At 55.5% G+C, this 22,877-nt stretch overlaps 1 protein-coding gene across 2 annotated transcripts in view; it reads left to right on the top strand.

Moving 5' to 3' along the window:
- CFDP1 (craniofacial development protein 1) overlaps nucleotides 1-16,766 on the top strand; it is a 66,768-nt gene extending 50,002 nt beyond the window's left edge. Inside the window, exons 6-7 of one of the 2 annotated variants that reach the window (XM_056360641.1) lie at nucleotides 10,360-10,518; nucleotides 16,010-16,766. In XM_056360641.1, the coding sequence (XP_056216616.1) occupies nucleotides 10,360-10,518; nucleotides 16,010-16,100 (250 nt within the window). In that variant the 3' untranslated portion in view covers nucleotides 16,101-16,766. Of the gene's footprint in view, nucleotides 1-10,359; nucleotides 10,519-16,009 lie in introns of those variants that run through there. The other variant, XM_056360644.1, reaches the window with a different exon arrangement.
- Nucleotides 16,767-22,877: the final 6,111 nt, after the last annotated feature.

The raw sequence follows: 22,877 nt of genomic DNA on the forward strand, positions 1-22,877 counted from the left end.
AATCCATCTGAAACCGGCCCGTTTGTTATTGCAAAACATTTACAGAACTCAAGAGCAACATAAAATACATATATGAAGAGTATGCATGATATTTTTCAATAAAAAAATAGATGCAAATAGTGCTTTGCAGGTTCAAATTAGTCCATGTGAGAACAGTTTGTGGAGTTCTGGTGCACATATGTAGTCCTGCAGTGGCAGGAGCAGGTCTGTTTTGTATTGTGTGGATGCCCTGGGTGGAGGAGAGCTCACGTGAGGAGTCGCTGCAGCTTCCAACTGGGAAGGGGCAGCTCCATCAGCATTTAGCACAGCACCGCAGCTTCGGCCAACGGGCATAGCTTTGGCTGCAGACCAAGCCCCGTGTTACAGGTCCTTACCCATCAGCCGAGCATCAGACAGGGCTGGTTAGTGCTGGGTTGGAATCGTTAATGTCTTCATAGTATCAAAAGTCATTTGAATGCTACAGCTCTTTCAATTAAGCTCCTGTTGAGCTCCTTACGCAGATATTGTAACGTAATTGGCTGGTCTGCTGCATTAGGAGAGTCTGCTACTGAAACAGCCTCCGTCTGTGCTCCGGGCTGGAGGGGAGCCAGCGCGAGCCGTGGTCTCCGCACAATGTCACACTGATTAGAAGGATGCAAGATTTTGTGTTTGCTAAAATAGTTCTGCCAGGACAGCCTGGAGGGCAGCTGCAGTTATACTGTACAGAGGGGCCTTATGCCACTCTGAATTGTCCCCAGCTCTGGGGGCAGGCAGTGATGCTACTGGGAGTACCTTTATCCTGCAGTAACAGCCCGTGCATGGCATGCGCTGCCCAGCGTCACAAGTGCAACTTCATTTTGTTGACAACCACCCCTGTCTCGGAGGCCCAAGGAAAATATTTTGTTTCCTCTGGCTGTTAGGAAGCGGTTCTCCATGGCAGCAGTCCCTACACAAAAGGTTCGGTCCTGAGCAGGAAGCTCTGGTCCGTTCCCTAATGAGCCCTTCCTGCTGATAAGGGGACCAGCAGGTCAGGGACTCTGCCTGAGCCAGCCAGCTCCCTGAGGACTGATGTGCTTCTTGGTGAGCATGTCCTCCAGAGCCTCTTAAATGAGACTCCAGGCCCTCCAGAGAGGTGGGTGCAGACCTAGATGCTATGGGATGGGACCTGCTTGAGGAAGGGCCAGCTCCTGCACAGCTGTGTTACTGCTGCTGCTCTCTGCCATTCCTGAGCCAAATCATCCCATCTCTCTCCCCTGCTCAGCAAATTTGCCTCTTGGTGTACATGGAGACCAAAGTCTGGTTTTATTCCTGGAATAACTATATTGTGTGAGCAGAATAACTGCGTATTTACACCTGGGTTGTTCCCCAGTTTGGGGAGCAGACTGGAGGACAAGGTGGTACCACATCTATACTGTCCTGTTTGGGAGCAAGTCAGCGCTTAGGTCTGATTTTCCAGCCCTGCGCTTCAGAGCAGCCTATGAAGCACAATTCGTGACATGGAGATGAGCATGCAGTATTTGTATGTCTTGGAGAGTGCACCAGAAAAGAAGTTGCTAACTGGGATCTCTGCTGCACCCCGTGGTGTGATGCTCCACAAGCCCATTCACTGCCTGCCATGTTGGTTTTGCTGTTCGTAGGTTGGTACCATGACACTCGCTTCCCTCCTGAAGGTGAGGCACTTGTGAAGTCACACAGAAACTCACCGTGCTGGATTAATAACGAATCCAGCAAAAATCCAGTAGCTAGAATGGCGGAGCATTGCCCTTTGGTGGGCCATTGCTCACTGCTGCTGGGAGGTGGGAGTGACATGTTTTTCCCCTGTGACAAATCTCTGTTCCCCCACTGACTATATTTAGACACAAATACATCCCGAATCAACAGTGCCCGTGGCAAGCTCTGCCACTGCCAGCAGCAACCCTCACCAAGGCAGCGTCACGCATTTAGCCTGTCGCGTCTGCCCTTGCCTCTCCACACTGATGGAAACCGTGTCATCTCTGCCAGGCTTCGATCGCTGGGCTGCCGGGGTGAGCAGTCTGGCTGTCCTTGCCTGGCAGTGCCTTTCATCTCTGTCTTAAACTCTTTTCCCCGTAGACCCTGGTTGTGGGAAGGAGAGCTATCGCTTCCTCAGAGGTTACATCTTCTGTACGTGTCTGACACGTTGCTTATTTTAACAATAGTTGTGCTTTGTGCTGTGATCTTGGATTACCTGCTCCGCTCAGCACAGTCGGTGGCAGAGACTTCCTAGGAATGGAGAGAGGCTGCGAACATCAGCGTTCCTGTAGGAGTCTTCACCGTGAGGCTGTCCTTAGGTGTCAGGGATTACAGGGTGACATCAGAAACCAGAGAGGACCTGGGGCTTGGCTTAGCTCTTCAGGTTTTGCCAGTCGAGTTGCAACAGCAGTGATGGCAAAACAGCTCGGGGTTAACTGGGGTTGGCAAGCCTGAACAAAAGCCTGATAAGAGTTAACTCCTGCTGTTGGCTCGGATTAAACCCCACATTTCCTTGTTTGTTGTAAGTACTTCAGGCTGGCCTTGCTGCAGTCAGATCAGTCACCTTCTGCAGGGGTAAAGTGCATTCCGAGTATTTTCACCGGGAGCTGCTGACTGCTCCAGCCCGCGATGCTCTCCGTGCAGCAGAAGTAAGCGTGCCCCGGTTTGTTAGCAGGATCGCAGGCTGCATTCTCCCAATGGACTTGCGTCTCTTGCTACCTTTGGACATAGGTGCCTGCTCTGCTGTGCCGTGTAGCACCACCCGATGGGGTTCACCCTACTCGTGGCTGCTTTTCCATGGTGGTTTGGTGCGTGTCACTCTTCAGAGTGCAAGAAGCTTTGCAATCCTCGCAACGAAGATACGGGCTCGTAACCCTGCCTCGAAAATCAGTGCTACTCCTAGAGCATTTCTGGCAGGTTCTTTGGCTCAGTTTATGCATGCTTTAGGGTGTAAATGCTGAGTATCTGCTACCAGCTCAGGAAGCAGAGCGTATGGACAGGACAGGCGCCACTATCTGAGTTGGCAGCGAGTTCCTCAGATGGTGCTGCCCAGTCCAGCCCAGTCCTCTCCCTGCCAGCCTGCCTGCGTTTACTCAGTCCTGGGTGCTGCCCTCCAAACAGGATCATCACCACCCTGCCAGCCCTGCAGCAGCATCCACCCTGCTTTTATCTTCATTTCCTCCTTGCTTGTTTTTGTGATTTTTTTTCTTTTCCACCTGGAATTTCAATGTTTGTTTGTTTGGCGTTGGGGAGCCTTTCTTGTTTGTGGTTTTTTTTAAATACCTGTTATAACAGGCAGGGCTGATAACAAGCTGGGCTGCTCTCTGCATCCATCCAAGTGCCCTTTTGGGAAATAATGCCGAGTAGGGGAGACAAAAAAAAGCCCAGAAATGCAGTTGGGTTTCACCTGGGAGATTTTTCTGTCCTTGCCCGCTGATGCAGGGTGAGGGATGGGAAGAGCTGGTTGGTTTTAGGGTCTGAAGAGGAAAGCCTGTTTTATCAGCCTGGGGAAGGTTCCTGCAATTTGGCAGTACTGGGGGCACGATCATTTTGTGTCCAGCCAGACCACCCTGACCTTGCGGAGCAGATGGCACCATGCTTCCCTTCCTGCCACGTGCCTTTCTTCCTCCCCACCAGCGTTTTCGCTCCTCTGTCGAGGCAGACTGGCTGGAGAGGCTGGGAGTGAACGGCGGAGCTGGCACACGGGCCACCAGGCAGGTCTCTGCATACCTCCTGCTCATGCAGTGTCTCTCGCACACCCATGCATGTTGTTGTTTGAAGGAAGGACGGCCGGGCGGGTGATCTGTGGTGTGCTGGGCAGGAATCTTCCACTTTATTAAAATTAAAGTATTTATTGGCTGCATCAGTTGCCCAGCTGTGGTTAGTTTGTATGAGAACCATTTCCTGCCATTAAGGAAACTATTCAGCTTTACAGCAGTTCGTGGCAGGAGTAGATATTACTATTTACAAAAACCTCGTGCTCTTCTCTTGGAGCGGCAGAGCTTCTCACCTGCATCCCTGACATCGAAGTGCTTGGGGTGACAGGAATAGAGCTGCCATCACTGTGCTGCAAATAAATACTGCAGGGTGCAGTGGGGAAGGGAGGCAGGCAGGAGAGGGGCCGCAGGAGAGCCAGGGCTTGATGGTGAACATGGTACTTCCAGGACTGCGTGGCCTGAGATGCTGGATTTCTGCACTGGGTGGCATTTACTCACCAGCATGCTACTCTGATCGTGGGATCTGACATGCTGCTCTGGGTTGCAGAGAGGCAGTTTGTGTTGCAGCTTATGTTTGAGTTGGGTTCTTCTGCCTGAAGATTTGCAAAGCAGTTCAGCCATGCTGAAGAAGACCTGCGAGCAGATGCCTCCTGCTTTTCCTCTTGTGCCAGACAGCATAAGCACCCTTGGCCGTTGCAGTAGTCTCATCATCTAACGCACAGCAAAAACTACCCGTCCTAGTTCTGAACCTTCCTTGTAGGTGGGCTTTTTAGGTTGTAGGTGTAACCTGCCTTTTTTAATAGTAAATGGTAAAGGTGATTTTTTTGATAATCTGTGTACAAAGGCTGGAGCAGGCGATATGAGGTCTTTCCTGGCTTTGCAAGATTTCCTTTTGAAGAAGTCATGTCATCTCTGTACATCCAGCTTTTATTTCTGCAAAAAGAAAGGTTGCTCTGCAGTGCCTCCTGGAGAGTCGCTAGATCTTATAGGTGTATTCTGGAAGGTGATAGACTGCCCAGCACCAAATTGTCTCTGCTCTGGGAGGTGCAAGAGCCTGCAATGAGGCCAGAGAAAATGCCCCACTCTGTTGGCTTGTCTCCTGCACCACATAGCTGCAGGGTGGGCAGGATGCATTGGTGGAATCAGCATCATCTACAAGAACGTGCTTCTTGGTCCGAGTCTTGCAGCAGCCACTTTGTCACCAGACCCTCATTGAAAAACAGGCTATTAGCCACTCTGATAGGGGCTCAGGGGGGCTGCCTTTCATTAAAGGGGGGAAAACAAGCATCTCATTTGTGATTTGTGTACATCCGTAACTGTCCCCTTAAGTGCATTTGCTTATGCTGTTTCGCCAAAATGTGACATGACAAGAAGGGGGTGTAGGGGAGTGTTGGGGTGTTAGCTAAGCATCAGTAACATCCTATTTTGTGCTCAGCATTTCCTTCCTACGAATTGAACCTTTCTTAAAAGTATTGATAGGTGACAGAAGTAGAATCTTCCTGCTACAGAAGTTGCTACCCACAAGAAGGAGGATGATACAAGGTGGATAGAGAAGCAGCATAGGGTTTGCGGTCTGCACGCTCCCATGGAGCCAGCAGAAACAGAGCAGCAGAGGGTTTGTGGTCCCCAAGGGTGGAGGGCAGGCTTGAGCTGGGGAAGCTGCTGCCTCCTTGATCAACACGTGGGTGGGTGTCCTTCGGGCACCCTTTGTTCGTCGGAGTCGGACAACATGAACTGTCACAGCTCCTCCTGCAGCCTGACCCTGCTGGTCCCGGCTGCTTCTGGCCATCAGCTTGATCTTGTTTGGCCAACTGGTGCTGCTTCAGCTGCTGAATTGTCTCCATAGGTATTGCACAAAGATGGGAGGTACTTTCCCCAGCGTTACTCTTCAACAGCTGCAGCATGGGTGTTGCAAATAGGAGAGGCTGATTTGCCAAGGCATCCAAGATCCACTGCGTGGAGGGAAACACGAGGGCAAGCAGGAGGAGCAGTGCAGGAGGACGGGTGCAGAGCTCTGCCTTTGGGTACCGGTAAATGCCTGCACAGATCAAGGAAGGAAATAACTGGCTTGGCAGCAGTGGAGCAGGCGCGTACCTCAGTGAATCACAGGCTCAACGTGAGTCAACGCTGTCACACGGTTGTGAAAAAGGCACACGTCATAGGAGGCCGTGTAAGGAGTTGCATGCTTCACAAGGCATCTGAAGTATTCCTCCTGCTCCCAGTGCCGGTAAAGCTGCGGCTGGAGCCCTTTCTTTCCCGTTTTGGATGCTGCGTTTTGAGGAGGATGTGGACCAATAGCAGAGAGTCCAGGGAGAGCAGCAAAGAGTGGTCAGAGGGCTGGCAACCGTGAGGAATGAGAAAAGCTTGAAAGGATTCAGGATTGTTTAGTCTAGGAAAGAGCAAGCTGAGCAAGGGGTGATATGAAAAGCTTTCAAAGACATAAAAGGCTGCTGTGAAAAGTGAGGGCATGATCTGTTCTTAGTAGCTACTAGGAAGAAGATAAGAAGTCATAGGGTGAGTAAGGAAATTTAGTCATCGGGGAAAACTTACATAAGTGAAAGGCTGATGAAGTACTGAAGCCTCTAGTGCGTGTGGGGCTGGTGTCAGGAGGCCCTCAGAGCACCCACCTCTGGATGGGTGGGAGAGGAAGGCATCTTGCTTTGGCTGGTGGGATGCACCGTGAGACCTTTGCAGCCCTGTTTTGCTATTGCTTCAGGATTACTTCATAAAGCTCGAGATGAAGTCTGCCTCTTTGAAGGCAGGCACGCATTTCCCAGACGCTGCCGACCTTCACGTTACAAGCCAGTAGGGATTACATGTGACAGTGACACTTTATCATTGGTAGAGCAGCAATTCTCCAAGGTCCCGGTCAGCCTGCAAGCATGCTCTGAGATGGGGGGAAGCGTTATTGTTAAGGACAGGAATACAGAGCGTGATCAGCTAGGGTGGGACAGCGGGGAGCCCTTGGCATGCATGGGGTGATGCGTGGGCACAGTCCTTGTCCTGAAGACATGAGATGGGGGCAGGGAGATCCCCCCACCAAGGCAGAGCTCCCCAGCACGTTTATTTGCTGGTTCAGGGGCTGAATTTGGCTGGGCTTTTTAATTGTGAAAAGTAAGAGCGTGTCTTTGTGTCCTAAATAAGCAAATGTCCTGATCCTCATCCCCGGGACCCATTATGTCTTAGCAAATTACTTTCTCTCTTTTAAATGCCTTAGTGATTAAAGATGCCACAGCAGATACCCTTAATGAGTACAAAAGGGTAATAATTCCTCTTGTTGGCACTGAATGCAATTAATCAGGCCCCTTTACTTGCTTTTGAAACAGATGAGGCATTTAAGGCCAAGCAAGTTTTTAATTGGACTTTAATGTCTCTCATTTACTTCATTTTGGCACAAGCATAGGAATTCCCACCCCCAGGTTTGCTGTTGGATTTATTCAGGGTGATGAAAGGCTCAGCGTGGAGTGAAAACTCGGCAGCAGACTCGAACATGTCCTTCAGCCCGTGCCTGGCCCTGTCTCGTTGCCTGGCCCAGGCTTGGTCCTGCCACAAACAGCGCAGAATTGTCCAGGCAGGAGCAGAGCTAGGTCATCCAGCCCAGGGCCCATCTCCAGCATGGGGCTGACACCAGATATTGGCAGGATTTTTGGAGTAGGCATCAACACAAGGGTGCAACATAGCCTGCCCTTTTTCATCAGGTTCCCTTGCCTTGAAGGAACTGTTGGTTTGCAAGTCTCTGGTGGCTATCTGGAAACCCTTGATGGAGGTCCATGTTCATAACCTAGACTCCGTAGCTTCAAACATGGGGTGAATTGCATCTTTTAAGGGATATTCCTGAGGTACAGAGGCCTTGAGCACTGGTACAGATGGATGTGTGCATGTAAATGTTAATTTATGCCAGGAATTGCCATGGAAGAAAATATGTGTGATGAGCACCCTTTGTCTAACCTGCAGCCCTTGCCCCTGCTGTGAAGCCAGCACTGCCTCTGCTTCCACCTCTGGCCGTGAACCGTCTTGCCTTTGGTTCCCTTCCCTCATGTATGTCCTCCGCTGGCGTTTGGGGACGGCAGTTGCCTGTCAGCATGGCCTGGTCTGCGCTTTGTGCAGGGACGTGTGCGGTGGCCCAGCCTGGCTGGTTGCCCCTGTCCCAGCTCAGCTCTTCCCCACCAGCAGCTAACAGCCTGAGGTTCAGCCAAAAAGGCATCAGCCTCGGCATGTGCAAGCCTGCCTCTGAGCCTGTTTGTCGCTCTGCAGGGCAGGCATTCCCCTAACACCCAGGAAAGATCCTGCAACAGCTACAAGTGGGTTTTCCAGGTGTGTGCTGTGTCTTTTGCAGCGTCTGTCTGTCTGTAGCACAGCCATACAGTGGCTGGGGATGCAGGTGAGCTGTGAGTGCCCTTGGACAGGGAGATGGGTTATGCCATTGGGGTTCTTTGCCCCAAAAAACATTTAGGAAACAGCAAAGGACAAGGGACAGCACCCTCTGCTTCAGCGCTCTTGCTTCTCCCACTTCAAAGGTAGGCAAAAGTGTAAGCACAAGCGTGTCTGGAAAGTTAAGTGTATTCGGAGAAACGTGTTACTGAATAATACCTTGTGTTAATTTAAACACATTTTGCCTGCCAGGCTGGGAAGAGAGGAGCATTGCCAGCTGGATCAGCCGTAGCACTTCTCTAGATCTGTCTCAGAGCATCTTTAAATCCCTTGCTAAATCCCAAGGCTTCCCAGTGCAGCACAAGGAGCTGCCCTGCACGAGCACCAGGCTCTGGCACCCAGGCGGCTGCTCAGCAGGGAACACCACGGGGAATGCTTGCCCAATATTTTGTTTGGGTTTGCCTTCTTACTTGTCATATCTCCTCTCCTCCCATTCCCTCGCAACTTGAACACGCGTGTAATACTGGGTTTGGTGGTTGTGCAAGGCTTGTGTGTAGTCCTGAATAGCCAGATGCAGGAGCCAAATCTCTCCAGTTTTATTTTGTGCTGAGAACACCTCTGCGCGTTTTTCCCCCTTGCACTACTTTCTTGCTACCTGCAGATAAGGATGCTCGAAGCCATCATGTCTGGAAAAGTAAGAGAGAATCGGAGCCTGAGTGAGGATCAAGATTTTATTGTGTGATCGTGATGTGAAGGGCTGTCGACATCTTGATGAGACGTTCAGGGATAAAGTGACTATGGCCAGCCATTCTTGCATTGAGAATCTTCTGGCTGAGACTTACAAAGATGTCATTTTCTTTGATTTAATTCCATATAAACTGCGGAATTATTTTCCTTTAGAGGCTTGCAAATTATGGAAGCATAAACCACACTAATGATCCGATAAGGACAGCTTTGGATACATTCCCAAGAACAGCTACCCCTTGGGCAGGACCGTGCTTGGAGAGTACCGAGGGAGAGCAATCTGCCACGCTCACCTGGCTGCCTTCCTCGGCCCCCCCTCCCCAAATTCCTCCATCTCTCAGGAACGAGAATCATTTCCTCTCCAGCTTCTTGCAGAGGCGAAGGCCCTGCAGACCTGAAGTTATCTCTGGAATGTGTGTAAACACCGAGTTCAATGGGATGCTGTTCACCCCCCCTCTCCTGGGGGGGGGTTTAAGAAGGGTTAATACGAGTTTGTTTTATGGGTTCCCAGCCCCGAGAATTGTCTTCCTCCGAGGGCAACCCGGCTGACCCGAGTCCCTGTGTGTGCATTTCCCAGCGTAGAGGGGAGATCCGGGGGCCCTGCCACGCGGGTGGGATTTCAGTCCTCTGAGAACAAGGAGATGAAGGACCAAGGTGGTCTTCCTGCTAAGCAGGGGCTTGGGAGATGGTGTGGGGTCACAGTGCAAGCGCACTGGGACTCGACATGTTGTGTGATGGTGTAACTAACGGGATTTAAGCAATCCTTGAACAGAAACAGATCTGTGATGAGTAGAAGGGTGTGGGTTACATGTTGTTCTGGCACCCCCATCTTCAAAGAGCGTTGAAACATAAGCAGGGAGACAAAACCTTAGAAATCACGTGCGGGCTGGGACAAAATGCATTTCGATGAGAGGTGTAAAGAGCTCTAGCTGTCAAAAAAAATATATTCAGATGTAGGTTCATTATGGTGTATGAGTACGTTACTAATGAGACCTGCACCAAAATACTCTTAGATTTAGAATAAGCAGCAGCAACCAGAACCTAAAGCTAGACAAAATCAAGTTGAGAACAGACGTGTTAATACCAATGAAATGGTTAATTCCTAGATGTGTTGTCAGTGCTGGTGACGCAATGAGGCTGGATCCCATCCAGAAAACACTTTAAACTGAAGACAAAGAACCGGGCTTAGCACAGAGGTGATCAGTGGAATGGCTTGGCCTGGTGTATACAAGGGGTCAAACTAGATGATTTAATGATCTCTTTTGGCCTGAAAGCTTTCTGTTCTCCTAAGAAGATAAATGAAAAAGCCCTTTCACAAAAAGCGAGCACTTGAGATATGTGTGTAATGAACTCTGCTGCTTCCAGGGGAACCGAGAGCAGGATCTGCAGGAAGCATGACCTTGCCGCCTGCAGGCTGCCTGAAGTTGGTGGCCATCTGTTTAGCAGCACTGGCTCACCATCATCAAGGCCACCACTCTTCTGGGTGACGTTTCTCAGCCCTGTTTTTAATTGCTGTCTCCCTGCATTTAAGTAACATTTGCTCCTTCATCTCTGTCAGGGTGAAGAGGCCAAGTGGTATGAGCAGCCTTCTGGGGAAGATTGGCTCCAAAAAGCAGAAGATGAGCACACTGGAGAAGTCTAAACTGGACTGGGAGAACTTCAAGGAGGAGGAGGGGATTGTGGAGGAGCTAGCGATCCATAACCGAGGGAAAGACGGGTAAGAGGGACTTCAACTAATAGTAGTACAGCATTTCCCACCACTTTCTATGCATGTAGGAACCCCATCGCTTATTACGGAGAGAATTCAACAAACCTGTGGGATTTTTTCAGGATTTATTCTAAGGATACCTAAAGCCAGTAGCTGCTCTGGCTGTCACAGGGAGATAGGTAAGTTATGCAGGCACCTGTCGCTCTCTACTAACAACCTCATGAGTTCTTCAAGTCCAGCTGAAGTAGAGTCTGGCTGTGCTTTGTCATCTCTCCTGCTAGTGGCACAGATGCAGGGTGAACCAGTCCAGTGCAACACCCCCACAAGGAAACACGATTGCCTTTGCCCTGTTTTGTTTTGTTTTTAAAAAAGTCTTAAACTGGGAGGCATGTTTTTTATTCCATTCTTCAAATGCAGTGTTCCAGCTGCATCTGTCCTCCCTGCTCTTGCAAAAAGATGTATGCAAACCCAGAACAGCTGGCAAGGTGCGTTAAAGATTATGGCAGCACTGGGCGTTGATTGTGTGCATCAAGCAATGTTCACTCCAATGAAGTTAATGGAAGTATCATAAAAGTAAATGGCGATGCTGTAAATAAGACAGAAAGTTAATAACATGCACTGCAGGGAAGGATAATGAGATCAGAAGCGGCGTTTCCACTACAAGTGCTTTGCTAAGCTCTGGGAAAACGTAACCGGCTTAGTGGACAGCTCGTAAAATGTATTTTTATTGTAAGCTGTTCTTTTACTCTGCAGGAAAAACGCAAGAGCTTCTGCATTCCAACAGATTGGGATTTTGTATTTCAAATAGGTATTTTATAACTGCTGTGTTTTTTCAGTTTGGTCTTGCACCCTTCCACAACACCCCTTCTCCATCAGATCTGCGCTGATTTGTTCCTGGACACTTGCCCTTGAACAAGTAGAGCAATTCAGTAGGGATGCTGGTGGGGGGCAGGTGTTCCTCCGAGACCCCTGAAATCCAAGGAGCTGAGCAATTCCCATCACGTACAGGCGTGGCAGAGCACACATGCACCAGGTCACTGACGATGCTGTCTGCAGCGTGGCAAATGCTACGGTCAGGGCCCCGTACACAAGGTCTCTCCACTGAAATGGCCCAAGCCTGGAGGCAGTGCCAGGCTGTGTACTAGGCTCTGTCTGAGACGGAGGAGGAGGAGGAGGGTGAGCTTCTCCAGTGAAGCCCCATCAGGAGCTGCAGGCTGCTTTGGGAGAACCCGGCCCCAAGGAAGGGTCCTGTTTCTGTCTGTGGCACCTGGCTGGCTTGTTCCGATGGCTGTGGAGTGAGAATTTGCCCTCCACAGATGTCCTGAGTGGCTGCGAAGTGTGGTAACAGCTTTGGGCCTTCACTGCTCTGCTCTTCACTGCTCCACTGTCAAAACCCAGACCATCTCCTGCCGGTTGCTGGGACACACTGTCTCTTTCCCCAGCCAGTGGGATCAGCCTGAATCAGGGTCCATCACTCTCAGCTGGACTGTACACATCCCAGACAGGCCAGGCTGCCCTGCGTGAGCGTTCTGTGGCATCTCTTACTTGTTCAAACCTTGTGTCAACCTTTCTTGGCCAGTGCAGTTTCCTTTCCCACCCCATACAAGCAGGACAGCTTGCTCTTCACGCCTGGCAGACCTTTTCAGAGATGCTAACGTAATGGTCCTTGAAAGCTGAAGAAGGAATCAGCACCAAAAAAAAAAGATCAGCAAAGCAGAGCAGCAATTTTAAGAGCATCTGTAAGCTTGGACAGCTTTGGGTTTTGCTGCCTGTCACATCTCAGGCTAGAAAATCCACTGGGCTATTGGCAAGCGGTTTTTGTCATTAAACGAATGAGAAACATGATGCCATGATAACTGCAGACACTCCTCACAAATCTGCTTGTGCTAGTCGGGCATGTGGTGCCAGGGGATCAACTAAGTACGTGCTCACTGTGAATGACTTCCACCTTCAAGGTGAAGGAAGGGAGAGGGGAGGAGCACCTGCATTTCTGCTTGCAGGCTACCTGTAAACGCCCGTGGAGTGAAGTGTGCTGCACCGTTAGAGAGCAGCCGGCCTCCTCGCGGGGCAGAGCGTGCAGACACAGCTGCTGCCGGCGTCAGGTCACTTTGCAGGAGCCTGTTGTCCCTTCTGCAGCTGTCTCTTCCCCTTTAATAATGTAGGCTCTGCTCACCCTTCAATGAGCAATCATTTACACATCTCTATGAAAATTGTCGTGAGCGGTTGTTAACCCTTCAACCCGGGCAGGGGGGAGCAAGGTGCTGCCTTTATCCCTGGTGCAGGCGGGCGTTAAGAACCTCTGATCCCCATGTGTCCTGCTTTGTAATTGCCAAGGTCTGCTTGACGAGGAAAGCCACAGCCTGCTCCTGGAGGTGTTTGCCCAATGCCACACGTGCCTGCGCACTACAGAGGTGGTGCGTGCATGTCTCGAGGAAGGCAGGAGGCATTTCTTTTTGTTCAGAACGGAAGGCAGGCGCAATTTCTTCTTCACAGTAACCTTGCAGAAGCTGCTGTTCACAGCCCAGAGCTCCTCGTGCCTCGAACCTCCCGTTCTCCAGCAGCGGCACATGCTCGGCCAGCACGCCGGCGGCCAGCTGAGCAACGGGGCTGCGGCATCTTTCTGCTACTGATGCCGGTTATCAGCCAGCCGCAGCCTGGCCCCGGGAATCCCAAGGCAGAGGGGCTGCGTGCTACCCCCTGCCTGTGGCCACCCTTGCCTCTGATTTTCTGCCCTTGCATCACTGGCCCCAGCCGGTGATTCGCATTTCCCCAGCAGCAGGATCTGGGCTTGCGCAGCCTGGTTGTGTCAGGTCCTGAGGGCCTGTCCTGGATTTGACAGGAGGGGCTGAAGTAAGGAGCGGAGGCAGCCATCCCCTTTGCTGTTGGTCTCACTGATGTGCTTTGTAAATGGAAATGTGTAGCGGCCTCTTAATTGGGCCGCCTTTGTAGGGCAGGCCCAGCGGGGGAGCAGCCCTGCTCTGGGTGCTGGGCCTGCCCCGGGTGACTGGTGGTGACTGTCAGGGGACAGGCAGCGCTGATGAAACACTCCCCAGAGCAGTCTGCAGCTGCCCTCATTAGCAGAGACAACCTCTTCTCCCAACAAAGTTACCTTCCTCCGCTGCGGATCACAGCTGCCCCGTTGCCACGCAGGCTGATCATTTACAGGCAGGTATTGATTCAGGTAGCAAAGGTTGTTCAGACAAGCACGGGGCGGTGTGCGCGGCTCACTCGTGCACTTTGCACTGCCGTTGGGCAGCGCCGTGCTGTTGGCTGCACGCTGGGAACCAGAGACGGAGCCACGGCTCAGGCACAGAGTTTGGGGTGCAGGGGGCCTTGCGCCGACCCTGCAGCCCTGCTGCTTCCCTGCTCGTGTCCATCAGCACCTCCAGCCGCCGTGTGCGTGCAGGACAGGCCGGCTGGGCTCGTTTCCAGGCTGCCTGCCCCATAAACTCCGGTGCGTGCACAGGTAGTGCCTCGCCGGCTCGGTTCTGGCCCCTGCGGTGCTTTACCGTGGCCAGCCAAGGACAACGGCCACCGGGTAACGCGCCGTGGTTCCTTCCCCATGCAGAGCTACTGCCTGTGGCCCTGAGACCACATTCCTGGTTCATGATCCATATCGATCCCCCAGGAGCCAGTCCCTGCCCACTGGAGAGGCAAGCAGCCATGGCGGAGGAGGAGGAGGAGGAGGAAGGCACCAACCCCAGGCTGGGGTTGGGAGAAGGCAGTCACAGAGAGGCCAAAGGAGCTTCAAATCCAGTAGCTCGGGCTGTCGCTGCCCAAGCAGTCGGGGTGTTCGCGGGTTACCAGCATAACCCCTGTCCCTTGCCTTCCCGGCCGTGGTTGCGGTTGGTGTTTAACAGCGGCGGGGGAGGAAAACCACACGCCCAGCAATATGACACACTGCAATATCCAGCGTGACCCCCCCCGACTTCCTTCCTGTGGCCTCCCCGAGCCCGGCCCCGGGAGCGGGTCACCTCCCTGCTTGCAGGGATGAAGGGAAGCGGCACTCCCCTGCCCGCTTTCCTGAGCCGGCCTGGGGAGGGGGCCTCCGTGCCCAGCCCTCCTCCGATGGCAAGGGTAGGGGTCCAGAAAAATACCTCCTCATGGCCGGGGCATCGTCTGCGTTACGCCACGCCGGGCCCCTGCTCCTGAGAGATGAGCTGACCCAGTTGTGTCAGTGTGAGACGGGCTCAGGCTGCGATGGGAATGGGGTGGCACCAGGGTTCTGCGGGTCGTTCAGCCACTTGGGAGGAATCACTCGCTGAAATGAATTTGGATTAATTAATTTCCATTGACTGGGTGGGCAGGAGTGTCAGGGCAGTCCCTCGCAGCAAGGGCAAAGGCACCCTAGTGCCGGGACCACATTCAGCACCGGTTCGATAGCTGTAACGGAAAGCAGAGACCTTGTCACCAAAGGCAGCGGAGCCACTCTGTCCTAGAGGGACTGCTGCTGGTGGTGGGAGGGGGCTTCCACCCTCCCATGCAGCTGGGTCTTGGGCACCTTCGTGCCCCAGGAGCCTGGAAAACTCACAGAGCCTCTTGACCCTCATCTTTCCTGCAGCCTTCGGTCTTGCTTTCAAGCAATGGGCTCCTCTGGTTAGCAGGCACCAGCTGTGGTGCAGGAGAAGCAGTGACCGGCAGGGAGAAGCCAAAGGCAGTGGCTGGGGCATCTCCCACCCGGTGCTGAGCATAATGACCTTGTCATGACAGCCGTGTGTTTGCCGCCCTGGAACAAATGCAAAACAATTGTGATGATTCAATTACAGCTCCTGTTTTGAATTGCAATTTCACTCCCTCTGTAGGTTAATTAGTAGCACAGCCCCAGGCTATCTGTGGCAAGGGCTTGCAGCAAAATACATTAAAATTCAGCTGCATGCCATTAATGAGCAGCAAGGTGCTTTTTCAGGCGCAGGCGTGCTTGCCTTCTTCCTTGTAGCGCTCAGGTGCCTCCCTGAGAGGGAGAAGTAAATACTCGGTGGTGGTTAGGAGCTGGTCTGTGGCTGGGAAACCCCTGGCCTGAATCCCTGCATTGCTGCAGGCTTGCTGGGTGATGCTCTTTGCATCCCTAATGCTCCCTGTGCCTGTTATCAGCTTGCGTTGCGGATGGTGCTGCTGTGGTTGGGTTTGAGATGCTTTCTTTGCTGAGGGGTGCGTGGGCAGGGTCACCTGGGCAGCCAGGGAGGAGCATCAGGGCTGCCTCTCCTGCCCAGGACCTGCCCTGAGCCCATCCAGGGGTGGTTTGTGAAGGACATCTCCCAGCTGTAAGAGAAGAGCAAAACCAGGAGCAGCCAGCCCCTGTCTGCAGCCTACAGGGAGCCCAGGAGACACCCAGCAGGCCACGGAGCAGCTTTGGTGTCCATAGGTGTTCAGTGCATGGAGAGAGAGGGAGGGAGGCAGGCCATGCCTTTCTCCCTGCTTGTCCCTCGGGGTCGGCTTTGCCCCGGGCTGGGGGGAGCGCTGGCCGCTGCGGGCACTGCTTACAGCCTCTGCCTCTCTGCAGGTACATCGAGAGGAAAGCATTCCTGGAGCGTGTGGATCACAGGCAGTTCGAAATCGAACGCGACATCAGACTGAGCAGGATGAAGCCCTGATGTGCCGGGGGTGGCCGCAGGGGATCCTGCTCCCTTCTGTGCCCCAGTGCTGGCTGGGGGCTGCCAGCCACCGCCGGACCACCAAGCACAGAAACCGTTCTCTACCCAAGACTCAGCCTGTATGTCTCAACGTACATACAGGTTTTTCCTTTTACTGTAATAGTTTGGGGAGGGTATTTGTCAGTGGGCAGGGCGCACTTTAAGGGTTAAATGGCCCAGCAGGTGACAGAAGCAACCGGTGTGATTCTGGCAGGCAGCTTTCCAAGGAGAAGAGATGGTGGCACCCATCCTTTGCCAACCCTGGATGCTTCTGGCAACGGGAGGATGCTGGAGCCTTGGATAAACCTGGATTGGTGTATTTGGTGGTGAGAGCGGAGCTGCGGGAAGGTTTCACGGCTGCTGTGCGTGCGCAGGCTGTGAGCTGGAGCCCTTCTCCCGGCTCTGCCAGCCCTGCAGCACTCCCTGCCCCTCCGTGCTGTGCTCTTGTCCGGACAAAGCTCAACTGTCTGTACTTGTTTGTGGGGTCTGATGATGCTGGAGGGGGGGGTTAAGCAAGCTGATGAAGAAATCTTTTCTTGCTCATGCTGTCAAGAAGGTGGGAGCAGCTGCAGCAGGCAGGACGGGCCAGGATCTAAACATTGATGTGAATAAAGTGTTCCATTCCGACACTTGCGTGCTGGCTGCGTGGTTTGTGCAGGAAGCAGAGGACAAAGAAATTAAGCGCCACATACTGTAAGGAGTGTCTGTGATCATGAAAATCCCTGCTCAGGTGCCTGGTGTCTGCCTTGAGAGCAGCCTGAGGGTCGGAGCGAGTGCTTGGATTGCTTTCCCTCCGCAGTACGGGGGCTGGCAGTGGGAATAAAGCCAGAACTGGGGGGTGATGGGGATAACGTAGTCCCGCTGTAGCTGCAGGAGTAAGTACACCCACCCAAGGCACGGCCATGCGGGGACGTTCAGCCGGTGAAGCCGCTGCGGAGGGCAGACTGAGGCACCGGGGTGTGGAGCGAGTGGCCGGAGCTGGAGGCCAGCAACACGCCGTCATCTCGGCCACCCCTTCTGGTCTGGCGCTGGCTGAGTTTGGCAGCTCCCAATGTTTGGCCCGTGCACGTCCTCGGAGCAGACGTGCACGCTGGCTTTTCCCCATGGGATGCTCTGAGCCCACTCGGTGGGGCAGCCCGTGCTGGTGCTGTGCTGGGGGGAAAGCGGCACGAGCCCCATCCTCGCTGTGGTGCTGCCGCCGGTCCCTTGCCCGCGGCTCTGAGCGCGGTCTCGGCTTTGGACTCACGTGTCTGCTGCTGAGTCAGCCCTTGCTCTGTGGCCGCGTTGCGGGATAGATGAGAACAAAACACCACGTGCTCGGGGGAGCTGCAGCCTTTGGCGCCCTGTTATGTACAGGATCAGCTGTTATGGACCTGCTTAAACGAGCCTGAAATTGGACAGAAACAAAACAACAGGGGTGATGATATGTTTTCCTCTCCAAATGCTTCCAAGCCAGTTGCTGCTTTGCTTTTGGTTGCAAAAACAACTGGAGTCCCTGTCCAGGGCACCGCTGTGGGGAGGTTTCAGCTCAGGACTCCTGGCTGGCAGCCGGGGCTGGAGCTCGGGGCGAGCTGCGGGGTGAGGCGGGCGCTGCTGGGCTCCCTGGGCTGCTCCTGCTCCGGCTGGGGCAGCAGGACGTCCTTGGCCCCCTCTCTCCTCTCGGCCCCCACCGCAGCCCTTGTTTTTAAGCTGATCCTCGCTGGCAGCGAGAGGCACGGCAGCAGCTCGGCCAGGGCAGCGCAGGCAGGGTGGCAAGGGCTGGGGCCACTGGCAGCACTGGGCCAGGCAGCTGGGGAAACCGTTTGCCTTGTGCCGCGCTTTGCTGGGGCTGAGGAGGGGTGGCGGGGGTGCTGGGGATCCTCTGTGCCCAATATGCCCTCCTGGCTGCGGTCCTGGGGCCTGGCACACCGGGCAGAGGTGGGAAGGGGTCGTGTCACCCCGCGCAGGCTGGGTCCCGTGGTGGCTGGCTCCCTGGGGGCTGCCAACCGAAACCTTTGCCGCGGCGTGGGTGTCCCAGCTGCTGCTGGGTGCTGCCCACCGCGTCGGGCTGCCGAGGCAGCTGTGGTTGGTGGCGCGTTCTGCTCCAGCAGCTCGGAAGTGTTTTGGGGCGAAAAAGTAGGTTAGAAATGGAAGATAATTCTGCTCTCAAGCAAGAGCTGAACAGAGATGCAGCACGGGAACCTCTGGAGATCCAAAAGGCTGGAGGCACCAAGCCCAGCCCTGCTCCTACAAGCCTTTAAGGCTGTGTCCAGGGAGAGCCCTGCAGCAGCATCGGGCCCTGGGTGCCTTGGGAGTGGCTTAGGGTTTAGTGCTAACGGTGTTAGTGGGATCTGGCCAGCACAGCCTCCACCGGTGCACTGGTAAACTGGGAAAATCGGTGACCCCCAGTACGGATCCCACCTGCCAGCTCCGGCTCTGCACTCCACAAACTCTCCAGCCTCTCTTCTCTGGGATTTTTCCTTCCCTTCAGCTGAGCAAATGTGGAAAATTTTGAAATCTTGGAAGCAACCTGACCTGCTGGAAAAGTGCGGTGTAGCAGCGGTGGCCGAGGGCCTGGGCTCCCCGCTGCGCTGGGCTCCCCGAGTGTCCGGCTCGGCCGGAGGGTGCGGGGCTGCGGTGCCAGCTCCCAGCCTGGCAAGCCGGGACTGGCTCGGCACGACGGCCGGGAGGCAGCCTCCAGCCTTGGGGCTGATTCCTGGCTTCCTCCGTGCGAAATCCCAAGTGTCCCGCGTTTTTGCTCGGTTGGATCATGTATTCCTCGCCTCTCTTTCCTGAAGACGAGGAGTGATTTACAGGTCTCCAGAAAACACAGCTTGGCTGCTTAGAAAGGAAAAAAAAAAAAAAAAAAAGTCCAAACCCCACTCTGCTTGCTATTTCCATTGCCCAGCCGCCTTCCCACGAAGGCGGGGTGGCCCCAGCACCCAGCAGCCCTCAGCACCCCCCCAGCCCTGAGCTTTCTGGCAGGAGCAAAGCTCCCAGGAGGTGTGGGTCCTTCTTTCGAGTCATTCCCACCTTGAGCCATCTTCTCCAGGATGCTTCACGTGTCCTCTGTGGGTCAGGACCCACCTAGGGCATTTGCTTGGGAAAATTTTGGCCCTGCAAGGAGTCACTCGTGGCCCGAGCATCACCTTGCCCCGGGGAGCTCCCCCTTCCCCAGCCGCCTGAAGGAGCCTCTTGTGCAGCCGGGCCCCAGACAAGGCAGCGATTGTGTCTGCCTGCCCCGATGGTCGGGGCTTCTGCTGCCGCCGCCACGCTCCAGAGCCACAGCAAAACCGGCTGCGTCCAGGCTGTGCCCGTGGGCTTGCCGCTCGGCACGGTCTGGGGAGGTAACGGCATGCCTTTAAAGCCGCTTTGGTGATAGGGATGTGGGAATAAATGTCCGGCTCCCAGCATGGGAGCAGGCTGAGAGCTGGCTGCCCGGGGGTGCATCCTGCCAGGCTGTCCCATGGACCATGGTGGGATCTGGGGATGGCCAAGCCACCATGGGCAAAGCGTGATGGCATGTGGTGCTGCGGCTGGCAGCAGGAGGGAGCAGAGCGCGGGGCTGGCCCCGGGAGGCATCACCCCGCAGCCGGGGCAGCAGTTCCCCATGGGGAGGGGGCTGGGAAGGGCTGGTGCCCAGGAGGTGGTGCTGGGCGCAACCCGTCCTCTCCTCCAGGCTGCTGTTTTCAGCCTCTCCCTGCTCTTTTCCTCTTAGCGATGTTCCATCGGGCAGCGCTGTGGGGTCTCTGGCTGCGGAGGGTTCAGGACTTAGGAAGCAACGGGGTGGCTCATGGGTCTCTGAGCCAGGGTCCCCACCGCGGGGCATCCCGGCGCTGGCGGGTGCTGCCACTGGCATTTGAAGCTCCGGCGGTGGCACAGCCGCCCACTCCCAGCAGTGAGCCCTGGCCGGGGGCGAGGATCAGCGCCAGCCCTCGCCGGGGGATGAATGGGGAGATGAACAGAGCCACCACTGTTCGGGCAGCCCGAGGCCTGCGCTCCGCCTCGGCTTTCCTGGGGATGAGGGGGTGCCCCGCCATCCTGCTCTCTGGCAAGGCGAGCGGTCTCCCCTTCCATCTCCGCTCCACAGCTAATAACCGACCCAGCGCCACGGAAAGGCGTGGGGATAAATCCTTGTTGTCATCCTGTTGGGTCCCATGATATCACAAGCCAAGAGAAATGTCCTCATTATTTCCAGAATATTGAAGTCTAATAAATCCCATCCTGCCTTATAGGATTTATTTCTCCGTTCATTGCTAGGAGACTCAGTCCCATGTAATCCTATTGCCGCTCCAGGAGGCGGGAGGCGGCTTGCCGAAGCACGGACCTGGTGGGGCTGCGGGCAGGTGCTGCGGGCAGGAGCAGGCAGCCCTGTCCGGAGCCACCGCTCCCAGCGGGGACAGTTCCAGCCCTACAAATGTCCCAGCACCATCCCTTCCCTGGGACGTGCCACTGTCCCAGAGCTATGCCCTGGTGTGGGTTCCCCAAAACGCATCCCAGCCAACGTTTGGGGCATGGCTGGGCCAACAGGGTGCTAATTGGCCATTAGCCAATTAATGCGACATGGCATGGCACAGCCTGCTCTCCCAGTTCCATGCATGCCCGCCATGGGCTTTGGGGTCTTCCAACACCTCCCCACAGCAGGACCCAGCGGGAGAAGCCGGGAAGAGCCGGGCCGGCACAGGCAGCTCCCCACAGCCGCAGCGGCAGCCTGCCTGGTGCGGAGCCGGCCGTGCCTGGTGCGCCGGACACCAGGGACTCTACCAAAGACAATGATGGACACATGAATACGGCTGGAGATTTTGCCGCCAAAGGGTTTTCCATAGCAACCGTTGCTGGGGCAACCTGCATCCCAAGCAGCATCCATCCCAAAATGCCCAGCCCTGTGTCCTCCGGAGCTGGTGAAGAACCAGGGTGTGGGATCAGTGGGGCTCTCACCATACCCCACCGCCAGCAGCACCGGGATGCTCCGACCAGCCGATCCGGCTCTGAGCACCCCCAGCTCCGGAGGGCCCCCGTAACACTCCACTTCTGATCCTCTTTTTGGCATTTCTTGCTGTTAGAGGTGGGAGAAGCCAAAGGGAGACCTGCTGGTGCCTGTCACCCCCCGGGCGCTTGGCTGCGGAAGCCGGGGGTTGTGGGTGCCGTTGCCAGCTCAGGGCGCTCAGTAGATGCGAGCAGCAATTTTGGCTCCAATGCACCGAAAATGGCCTGGATCAGGTATCAACAGGGGATGCTTTGATCTGAGCATCGCCACGGGGAGGGGGAAAAATAAAACCCCTGCTGCTTTTAAGAACCAAAGCAGGGAGCCTGCGGCCCTTGGGCGCCTGCCTGAAGCTGCTGGTGACAGACCTGCCCTGGGGATGCCCCGGGGGTCCCAGGAGAGACCCTCGCTGCCGAGCGGGCCGGCCCTCACTGGGCTCAGGGTGTCCGAAGCAAACACACAAACACACCGTGAGCCCATGGGATCAGCTGTGCTGGTGGGAGAGGGGCCGGGGAGCTTGGAGCTCGTCCCTGGTCTGCCCATGGGGCTCAGCCCCTGTGCTGTCACTACTGTCACTGCTGTCACCAGCAAGAGGAAACCACAGCCCATCAACCGTGCCTGCCAGGGCGGCTGCGGTTTGTGGGTATGACCGCAGCCCCCACCGCCGGATATCTCCCGCCCTTGGCCATGCCTCAGTTTCCCCTTCTGCCAGGGATGCAAGGGGAACTGCCTCCGAGCAGGGGCCGGTGCCGGGGAACAGCAGTGGTGACTCCCAGGGAGCAAAATGAGCCCCACTTTTGGGGGAAGGGCACATCTTTGCAATCTAGCCTCAACTCCACCGCCGCGCTCTGGCGTGGCCCAAAGGTAACCCCCGAGGGCCAGCGTGGCCAAGAGGGAATGCCACGGCGGGGGCCACAGGCCTTGCCAAGCGCCGCTCGCTCACCAGCCCCGCGGTTCTCACGCAGGCTTGCCCGCCGCCCACTCATGCCCGCGCCCACGTGGCTGCCTGGCTGCCCCGGCGTGCCTTCCCTCAGCGCCTTGCACCCACGCAAGCCCTGCGCACCCACGGGGCACCCTGCACTCCCCCTGCCCCAGGCACACGCAGCCCCGTGCCCCTCGAGCGGCCGCGCAGCTTGCACCGCTCTGTGCGGCTTGTGTGCACACGGGCCACGCGCCTCCACGCAGCTTGCCCGTGCCCCGCAGCTCGTCCACACTCATGCAGCTTGTATGTCCTGCAGCTCCTGCGTGTCCCGCAGCTCCCATGCCCCTGCACAGCTCACATGTCCTCCAGCTCATGCACACCCATGCAGCTTGCATGGCCAGTAGGACATGCAGGCCCATGTCCTGCAGCCCAAGCACGCCCTGTGGCTCACACGCGCCTCCCACGAGCTCGCTGGAAGCCCTGTGGCCACCCTCCCCGCCTGCCCCCGGCCCCGTGCCGTGGCGGGCAGGGACCACAGCTCGGCAGGTGGCTGCAAGCCCGGGCTCGCCGGCTGTTGGGGTGCCCATGGGCCACGTGGCCAGGCTGTTGGAACAGGCCAGGCAGGCAGCGTACCGGCTGCTGCGCTGTGCTATGTGTGCCATGCTGTGCCATGTGTGCCACGCAGTGCCATGCGTGCTGTGGTGTGCCATGTGTGCCATGCATGCCACGATGTGCCATGTGTCCCATGTGTGCCGCACTGTGCCATGTACACCATGGTACGCCATGCGTGCCGCCACCCCAGAGCAGCACATGGGCCGTGCAGGCACGGGAAAGTGAAGAAGGGAGAAGGAAT

Source organism: Falco biarmicus, chromosome 15 (assembly GCF_023638135.1).
Source record: "Falco biarmicus isolate bFalBia1 chromosome 15, bFalBia1.pri, whole genome shotgun sequence".
Lineage (NCBI taxonomy): Eukaryota > Metazoa > Chordata > Aves > Falconiformes > Falconidae > Falco > Falco biarmicus.